Genomic DNA, 10,053 nt, shown 5'->3' on the forward strand with positions numbered 1-10,053 from the left:
CTGGTAGGATGCCAAATGCCACTCCGGTCTTTACAAGGAGACACAAGGGAACGTTTTACTTACACACTTGCACTTGAAGAATGTTCGTGTAAATTATCCAGCGGATCGACTTGACTGCGGTGCATGCATGCAAGGCAAAGATTTCCAGTCTTTACCTTCTTTATAGGTTTACGGTCTACAAACGAGTTCCGTTCCTACGACGGTAAGCTGGGTTTTAGTGTGGGAACGTTTGCTTACATACGTAAACACCTAAATCGTGGCGTTTCAACCGATCTTGGTTTCTCCACTTTCTGTACATTTTCAAGATGTCCAGTTTCACGTCGCTTTCCTTTTCCTTGACGCACTGCAATTCGGAGTAGAACCCGTGGAAGCCGTAATGAAGGGAAAACATTCATTCATTCATTTTCTACCACTTATCCTCACAAGGGTTGCGGGGGTGCTGGAGCCTACCCCAGCTGTCTTTGGGCGAGAGGCGGGGTACACCCTGGAATGGTGGCCAGCCAATCACAGGGCACATATAGACAAACAACCATTCCCATCCACATTCATACCTATGGACAATTTGGAGTCGCCAATTAACCTAGCATGTTTTTGGAATGTGGGAGGAAAACAGAGAACCTGGAGAAAAGCCATGCATGCACGGGGAGAACATGCAAACTCCACACAGAGATGGTCGAGGGTGGACGTGAACTCGGGTCTTGTCCGCTGTGCAGCCTTGAAGGGAAAACAGTTCACAACAAACAATGAAAGTGAAGTCCGTCCGTAGTGTATTCTTCCTCCGTGTACTTGCCCAGCACAGTGTTCACTGGCTACATTGAGGGGGCCCCTGTCAGTCAGGGACCCTTGGAATGACTAACTTTTCCCCTCATTTGGTGCCCCCCTGGCTAGGGGTTGTCATGGACTTTGACCGGCTGGAGATCACGTGCCCACTGGTCCGATATCATCAACCAAGACCTCCGGCAGATCGACCTGTCACTGAGGAAGCGCCGCGCTTGATGCCAAGACCGTGCAAGCTGGTCTTAACCTAGAGGGCTCAACACTGTGCTGGCATCAGACTTAAGAAAGAAGATGAAACAAAGGCCGCCTGTATCGAGCTGCTTCACTGTGACAAGAAGAGCTGTTGCCTACATTGGTGAGCACCTTTAGCAAAGTCTCGGTAAGCACAGCAAAACACGCCTTTTGATGATGTATAGGTCTCGCACTGAATATGCACCCTGACCGTTCAGACTGCAGCAGCATCGCACACTGGGAATTGTCCTGTAGTGTGAACATGGCCTTAAACTCCGCCGGCCATGTCTTTGGTTGACCGTGTTTGGTGCAGAAACAGGCCTTCCTCAAAGATGGAAGCGTCCAGAATGTCTTGCCAAAGACAAAGCATGTGCAGTGCTGGAGGCAGTCTTCCAATCTGGTGAGCATCTGATTGTTATTACACTGCCACGATGATTAAAAAAACAACAACAACAAAAAAATGCTGGGCCCCGGGGGTGAAGGGTGGTTCCAATAGAAGAAGACAGAAAGGACCAAATGGAGATTCTGACTGACATCCGTCGCTGAGCACATATATTTAGTAAGAGCGTAAACACAACTGGCAACACTTCACACAACATAACATCTCCTCGCTGTGAAACCGCTCTCAACTGGTTTGGCTGCGGGATTCACAGGCTCTCAAATGTCCATTTCAATCGGAGGTGACACGCTGTCTCTCTCTCTCTCTCATTATGTCACGCTCTTCTCTAGCAGATATCTGCAGCTGTGTGTCGCACAGACGTCGCGTTAAAGGAAAACTGCCCATCATGAACACCAAAGACTTTGTTTTTACAGTGCTTTCTAAAGATATAAAAACAGCTAAAAAGAGCCACCTATTCCGCCAACAAGGTTTATATCCATGTAGTAACAGGTACATTCATGAAAACATCTACCGTATTTTCTGGACTATAAGTTGCTTCGAAGTATAAGTTGCAGAAGGCCAAAAATGCACAATTAGGTAGAAAAAAACATACATAAGTTGCACTGGAGTATAAGTCGCATTTTTTGCGAGTAATTTTGCGACATTACGTCCTCTTGGAAGGCAAGTTCTAACAATAAAAACAATTAAAAACATTTATATATATTAAAAAAGAAAACTTTAATTATATTAGGTACCAGTTACTGATTGTAAAAGTACCAGATGGAGGGGTAGGATTTAATAAGCTGTGCTTCTTCCTACTCCTTTTGGACATGCGGAACTGTGAACTGATTATGTGATGCACTCAATTGTAATCTGAATCAAATGAAATAAAACCATTACCATTACCAAAAGAATAGAGAACAGGCTGAATAGGTGTAAGATATGCCAACACAATGGTTATTCAGCTACACAAAAAATAAACATGAACAGAAAAGGTGTCCAGTGTTTATGTAACATAAACAGTTTTTTCATTTATAAGTCACTCTGGAGTATAAGTCGCAGGAACAGCCAACCTATGAAAAAAAAAAGTGTGACTTATAGTCCGGAAAATACGGTAATAGTGATAGTATTTTGCTGTATTTGGATCATTTCAAGCATTCGTGGAACTTCCTTCCTGGGCTCATTGATTTCACATAGCAACCCAGCATTAACATTTCCAAACTCAAAAACACGTGGCAATGATGCACTGTGAGCGAGTGTGCGGTGAAGCGAGTCGCTGGGTAGTTGCTATAGCCGGCGTGGTGTAGTGAGGTGTCACTACGCCTGAAACGTAGTTCTTAGGCATAACAAATAACAATAATAATAACAATGTCGCTATACTTGGTGAATATGTGGATCACATTAGCGTCCTCTTTTTGGCTGTTTTTATATCTTTAGAACGCACAGAAAAGAGAAAGATGGACAAAATTTATGTTCCGACCTGACGAGCAGACTGACAATCGGGAATACTAATATATATGTTTTTTTTATTATTATATACTGATCCCTAGGGGGCAGCAGTGCTTGCTCTCACCAGAAATGTCTGAACTTCTTCCAGGGGATCAAGTCACCTTGTTCTCCAGCCGTAAAAAAGCCAAACTATGAATCAAATGGATTCCATTGGATCTGAGAGGGCGAGCGGCTTTTGTGCTGAGTTCACCGGTGCAGAACCGGACCTGTTCTGGCTCACAGCTCTTGGCTCTGTCGTCCCCTCGCTTGATTTTAGGTCTGACATATGAAAGATGAGCGCAGAGAGAAATAAAAGAGCCATCCGGCATCTTAAATTAAGAGGACGGCCACGTCTCTGGAGGTGACTGCGAGAAGGCCAAAATGTCATCCTGATGTTAAACGGATCCCACCCGGACGCGGCGTGGATCAGGACTAGATCTCTATTTGGAATGTTCCTTTTCTCCGAGGAGCCTCCATCTGTCAGCGCTTGTCAGATCACCGAATAGCCGAGGATGCCAAGAGGCTCTCAGTCAACAGTCTAATTTGAAGCAGACTCATTCCCATATTAAACATTTCGATGGAGCCGTGCTGGAGTACACATGTTGTCCTATTAGTCGGAGCAGATGTGGAATTGTCCAAATAAGAAGAAGAATTCTGCTTGGGTTCCTGATGGATGATAAAATGAGGCGGCGGCGTGGCCCACTCCTCATTCCGGCATCAGCAGCACACTGACCCCTAGCTTCGGCCCCGCCCACTCCACCTACGTCACAGGCTAATTGGCAGGCTGGAGCGGCGGCTTTAAAAAGCGTGCGCGGCTCTGCGCCGTCCACAAGAAGACCCCAACAAGCACGCGCGTCTTCTCCTGGTCTTCTGCAGCCTCCCCCCGCAGCCCCCTCCCCGCCCCGGTTCGCATCTCCTGCTCGGGCTGCAGCATGCGCTCGCCTCCGGTCCTCCTCCTCGCCCTGGTCCTCCTCCTCCGCGGATGTTGCAGCACCTCCGCCGCCGGCGAGCGATGGAGGGGGGTCTCGAACAACGGCACGGAGCACATAGCGGAGTACCGGACGCGGCAGCACGCGACACACAACAACACAATGAACAACAGCAACAACAGGGCAAAAACAGGCGGAAGGACAAGCAACACCGTCGCATACAGTAAGTTGATTTCTCACGACGTGTGTCACAATGGAGAATTATTGTTCAATATTATTGTTGAATATAATACTTTATGGGGGTCATACATCCCGCTGGTGTCATTGAACTCCATCAGGGAATAAATGTCATATTGTCTGCAACAACTTGGCATCATCGGTATGTATGTATATATATATATATATATATATATATATATATATATATATATATATATATATTATAGTGCATTAGAACTTTGTTTACCTTTTGTTTATGCAGGTGTGTGTCTGCAAGAATAGCTTACAGCCACCTACTCACAAAAACAATGAAACACTTAAGGACATTATATATTGCATTTTTATTTATTTATTAGATATTTAAGAGAGACTAAAAAGGTGTTATTAAATTTGCTCCAAAAATGCATTAAAATCAATTTGATCAATTATTCTGGAATGTCTGAACGGCTGCAACAACCTCATCCCAAATATTCCATTGAGAGTCATTTTTGGAAAATTGTTTGTTTATCCAGAAAAAGGATAAAATAACAAATTTAAATTGTTTTTAAATAAATGTTTTTTAAATTAATGAATTAACTAATCAATACTTAAAACATATTTTTATTATGCATAAGCGTCAAAAGTGTCTCATTTGCTCCAAAAATGCATTCAAATCAATTTTACGAATTATTCACATCATTTTTCACCTCATCCCAAATATTCTACTTTAAAACTAATTTTTGGCAAATATTTGTATTTTTTCCATAACAAGACAGGGTTTGTTATGACAAAATGTCAAATTAACATTAAATAACTTATTTCAAAGTATTAAAAATATGTATATAAATATGTAATTATGTAAAAAAAATCATTTGAAAAAAAATACACTTTTATTAGCGGGACCCTTTTGGGTCATAAGAACATGTTTTAAAAATAATAATAATTTATAATTAAAAAATCAGTGTTATAAATTATCTTCTATGCCGCCTGCTCATTAGGGTATGCAGGAGCCTATCCCAGCTGTCTTCAGGCAAGAGGCGGGGTACACCCTGGACTGGTGGCCAGCCAATCACAGGGCACATATAGACAAACAACCATTCCCACCCACATTCATACCTATGGCTGTCTACCAACTAATTTTTGGAAAATATTTTCAGTTTTTCCAATTGGAAAAAAGACAGAAAGGGCATAAATACATAAACAAATGGAAAAAAAACAAATGGAAAAAATTACATCCCATTTTGGGTCGTATGGCTAAAAGTGTAAGGTGTTTTGGCATCAAGTGTTAGGATTGTTCTTCTTCTGGTCCTGAATGTTAATTGGATTTTGTCAGCTTGAATTAGAAGAATAAGAACGAGGTTGTCGCTGTGATCAACACACACACACACACACACACACACACATTCCTGTGGTTTCTGCCCCGACACCAGTGGAAGTGAAGCATTCACAGTGACATCGGAACCTCTCATTTGTTCATCAGTTTATTCCCTTCTCAATTTATACTATTAGTCAAGCTCTACTTAAGAAGACGTGCGAGTGATTGCAGCAACATGTCGCGGCTAATAGAAAACAGCAGTCTCCTTCAGGGGAATATGTACGGGGGGCGGGGGAGGCGCCCTTTAAACGCAACGCTGCCTTTGAGAATGATCCCCACCTGCGTCTCGCCTCATTGTCTCATTGCGGGTGTGAGTGTCACTTTCTGAAAACAGGGATGACAACGGGAATAAGCTTGTTTTGATAATGGATGTGAGGCCCTGTCCGTTTCCCCTCCACCCTGTGGGAGGCCCTGGCCACCTCTTGCGCTCGCCCTCCCCCACAGTCCTTCTCACTTTGGCCGGCAGAGCAGACAAACGGTACAATCGCGGTGACGAGACAAGCTAACATGATTAATCGTTGAGAGGTGTGCTCATACCGCGGCACCAGGATCAGGTTCTCTCAGGGAGAATAAAACGGAAGTCGCTTCTCATAAATCCTTTTGTTAGTTGCATTTTCTTTTTGTCAAGCAGGCACAGAGGAAAGTAGATCCCTCTTTGCTCCTTTCGCCACACCGCCTCTTAAAGAAAGCAACACAAAAAACCCTGACAATAGGTGTTGAATAGGTTTAAGGTGTCCCCGAAAAAGATGATGAAATTAGAGATGACGGCACGTTGTTTGACGGCCGTTTAGTCTTCTTAGCACGTAAGGAGCAGCTCAGACCTCCATTCGGTTTGATTGAACTCTTTTCATGGAGCTGGCTTCTCTGGAATTGCTATCAGGTGCCATTTGGACGTCCCAGCAGAGGCCTGTTGACGGTTTGCCAGCAGGACACCAATTGAATTAATAAAATCATCTTTGTTTCTTCAGACACTTTTTAAGAATGTTTGAAGTAGACATTGCCAAAAGTTCTAAATGGGAGAAAGAAGAGCTTGTCAGCTTGCGAAAGCACAAAAAACCCAACTGAAAGCATACCCAATGTCAGGGCATGCAACCTTGCTGACCTGGAACCTCACTCCCTTTGAACTGAAAAGTCACCAGTGTTTCATTTCTTACTCATTTTGTGCAACATGGTCAGCAGAAACCTGATTGACAGCATTCCTGATGATCAGTTAACAGTAATCAATAATGGTGACCAACTGCGGAGTTGGTCAGTGCTGGTGTGGTTGCACGCAGCCGCAAGCAACGAAACAGTTAAGGTCTGTGTTGTTTGTCTTGTAACCGAGCGTATATCCCGATCTTCCCATCCAGGCGCCTCGGAGCTGAGCTGCAGGGAGCTGCGTTCCTCTCGCTACATCACAGACGGATCCTGTCGCAGCGCCAAGCCGATGAAGGAGCTGCTGTGCTCAGGGCAGTGCCTGCCATCTCACCTCATGCCCAACTCCATCAGCCGCGGGAAGTGGTGGCGTGGCGGCGCCTCGGACTACCGCTGCATACCGGCACATTCGCGGACCCGCCGGATGCAGCTCCACTGTCCCAACGGCAACACTCGGACTTACAAGATCCGCGTGGTGACCTCCTGCAAGTGCAAGCGCTTCCGGCCGCACCACAACCAGTCTGAGGCCAAGGAGCTCCCGCGGCCGCCGCGCAGCAAGAAGAACAGTCGTTTGTCTCGGGAGCGGAGCAAGAATGACACGCCTTTGACGGGCAACTCGTACTGATGCTTCCTTCGGCGTCTGAGGCCAAAGACACACACACAAACCAGCTGACCGACAAGCTGGGAGATGCAAGAGACTTTTCACTCGAGACCGAATTCAGAAGCTCACTGCTGGCCTGAGTTGAGACGTTTTCAGTCGACTATCAGCGCATTTGTGAAATTTTGCATGACAAACCTCACAAGTTGGGGCTCGCTATGAGGAGACATGGGACATTTCCTCCTGAACTCTGATATAAACGCATCTCGAGTGTAACAAACGTCCTGCCTGGGCCCTTAAAGCCATCTGTACAAACACGACGCCGCACCCCTGCTTGATTTAAGGCCGACAAGGTGTTCCGAAGGGGCTGCAATCCATCTGCTTCTGCCGAGACGGGACGCTGGCAACTCGGAGGGTGCTCTGATGGTGAGATGGGGCCCCCACCTCATCAGCGGTCCACAGAGCCCTTGAAGGGCCTCAGTAGCCCACAGCGGTCTCAGGCAGGGGCTCACCTGTTATGAGGACAAACTCCAGAGTTGGGGCATTCCACGGAATTCACTGAGGCTACCCTGGAATGGACCTATTCTGTAAATTTACACGCACGACCACAATGCTTCACCATGTTCCCCGTCATTTCCCATTCATGTGTTCAACTAATCCTAACAACGTGGCCAGATTTCAGTTAGCAAGCCATTGTCGAGTGTAATTCCCTGCCCAGACTGGGAGCGATGTGATTTCCACAAACAAACGAATGAACTGCATATTTATTTTCTTTTTCCACATTTAAATTATTTATGCAACCTTTTTTAGTAAATAGTAATCGCCATTATTGTTGTGATGTAGTACGATGATGAAATGACTGTACAGTACATGAATAAAGTCAATACACATATATTTGACAAGGTTGTTTTTTTCGAATGCGTTTGCCAGTACTTTTTATTCTCCAACCTCAAGCAGCCTCAGGAAAGGGATCAGTCTAAATTAGGTGCTTGTGTTTATGGTCAAATAAACGACGTGTGTGCACAAAACAAGAAATTACCGTGGTAACCGCAAACGAGCCTTCGGAGTCCATATTACATTTCACTACATCATCCCAAGCGTGTGGTCATTATGTCATCCTCGAGCTGTGTTTTCCCGCAGAGAACCGACATGCCATGCCTTTTCTCACTCAGCTCCGACCCGGCGAGAAACTCAAGAACACCACCTGAAGTGCAAAAACAGTGCAGTGACGCTGACAAAGCATCTGTCCCGCGTTAAGGTGCGCACACTTGCCGACCCCTGAGTGACCCTTCTTCCCGACCGCAGGGATACTGCGGCGCATGAGAAGTGGAGCGGGTTGTATTCCCAAGCAACGCATCAAGTCCACGGCGCTCAGCTCCAGCCCTGCTGCAAGTGTCATCAGTGGAGGGCCAGGTGCTGGGGTCCCACAGGACCCGCTGCCTGCGTTACAAGGCTCAGAAATGAGCTTGACATGTCGCCAAGAGTCCACACACACTGGGCCATGAGTAATATTTATAGAACTGACACACTGACCACAATAAATGACAGTGGACTTCCTTAATCCGAACATGGGAACACAAGGGAGATGTTTGCTTTTCTGACTGGACTTCATGAGGTCCCCAAACCCCAGTTGAGCCGCAAAACACCTGCTGGGCCATTTGCGGGATAGCTTTAAACTCTCATTCTTGCTTGAACACCTGTTGATGCTCTTCAAAAACACGACTGGTCGGACTGGAGAACTGGTCGGCAACTCCTTGACGTGAATTTGTGGCGCGTCCAGCACTGATGAGACACGTATCGTTTTTGTGCAGGGGTGTCTAACACATTTTCACAGTTGCGTTGCAGTTATGGTTATCCTGAGAGGGCAACCGGTAACTGTGAAATCATGTTCATGACATTTGATTGGGATCATTTTCAAATTCTATTGTTTTACCAGCAAAATTAAATCTAAAAACATTTCATTGTCCTTGTGTGTGTTATTTTCAGGTTGAATCTTGGCACCAAAAAGGGGAACGCCACACCTAAGAGTTCGAGCTGAAGGAGCCTTTTGGATTAAAGGTGAAACATCTTCAACCAACAAAAATTGTCCAGTTGCCTCAATTCAAGCTTTTGCAGATTACCCTGACCTGGATGACTGAGGATCTACACAGACGTTATTTCCAGGCTTTAGCAGGCCGAGTTTGACACCTGTGATCTGGTGTCAATCTGCGTGAAGAAACCAGCAAGTAAGTTGCCCGAGGCCGCATCAAATCCATACAAAAAATGGTTTTGAGGATTTCAAAAAAAGTTCAACTGATCCATCCCTTTTCTATGCCGCGTATCCTCGCTAGGGTCGCGGGTAAGGAGCCTATCGTAGCTGACTTTTGGCGAGAGGCGAGGTACACCCTGGACTGATCGCCAGTCGTTTGCAGGGCTATGACTGATCCAGTCCTCTCAGTCTTTGTAAGTAACAATTTAGAACACAAAGTCTTGCTTAGTCCCTGCCGCCATTTTTATGTATGCACTGTGGTAGTATTTCGTGTTCTGTCTTGTGACCCTGCCGTCCACTGCGAGTTCACTCTTGCCAAATTAAGGATTCTCTTCCGTAAGACAAGCTGTACCTCTGACCATATCTTACAAATGAACAGCGCGCTGACACTAAACTTTGATGTCAAATAGGGGCCGCAAGTTTGACACCCCTGATCTACAATAAAACATCATATGAACCAATTCCACCCGTGAGCCAGAAAGTGAGCTAATAACCGTGGGTAATGTGTTGCGTTTCTGCAGAGCAGCTTGTGCAACAGCTCCAATGTCCAAAAGATGAAACACTTTTACTGGAACCAAAGATTTAGAACTTCTTCAGCGATGATGCAATCATGTCAAGATGATTTGCCTCATTCGTTTCAATCACACTTTCCCCAGAGTGGAAACCTCTTCTGTAATCAAACAATTACAGAAGCAA

General features: G+C 45.5%; 1 protein-coding gene and 1 long non-coding RNA gene across 2 annotated transcripts; both read left to right on the forward strand.

Annotated features, from left to right (window-relative positions):
* The first annotated feature begins 3,681 nt into the window (after positions 1–3,681).
* On the forward strand, positions 3,682–8,003 carry sost (sclerostin). Its single transcript, XM_058065863.2, has 2 exons — positions 3,682–4,027; positions 6,727–8,003. The coding sequence occupies exons 1-2, from the start codon at positions 3,808–3,810 to the stop codon at positions 7,134–7,136; spliced, it is 630 nt and encodes a 209-aa protein (XP_057921846.2). The 5' UTR covers positions 3,682–3,807; the 3' UTR covers positions 7,137–8,003.
* Positions 8,004–9,095: 1,092 nt separating this feature from the next.
* Positions 9,096–9,835, forward strand: LOC144898132 (uncharacterized). The gene is made up of 3 exons (XR_013627035.1): positions 9,096–9,167; positions 9,225–9,334; positions 9,440–9,835. It is a non-coding gene; the product is annotated as an uncharacterized LOC144898132 (long non-coding RNA).
* The last annotated feature ends 218 nt before the right edge of the window (positions 9,836–10,053 follow it).

The sequence above is a fragment of the Doryrhamphus excisus genome, linkage group LG2 (genome assembly GCF_037039965.1).
Source record: "Doryrhamphus excisus strain RoL-2023G ecotype Guam linkage group LG2, RoL_Dexc_Guam_v1.1, whole genome shotgun sequence".
Lineage (NCBI taxonomy): Eukaryota > Metazoa > Chordata > Actinopteri > Syngnathiformes > Syngnathidae > Doryrhamphus > Doryrhamphus excisus.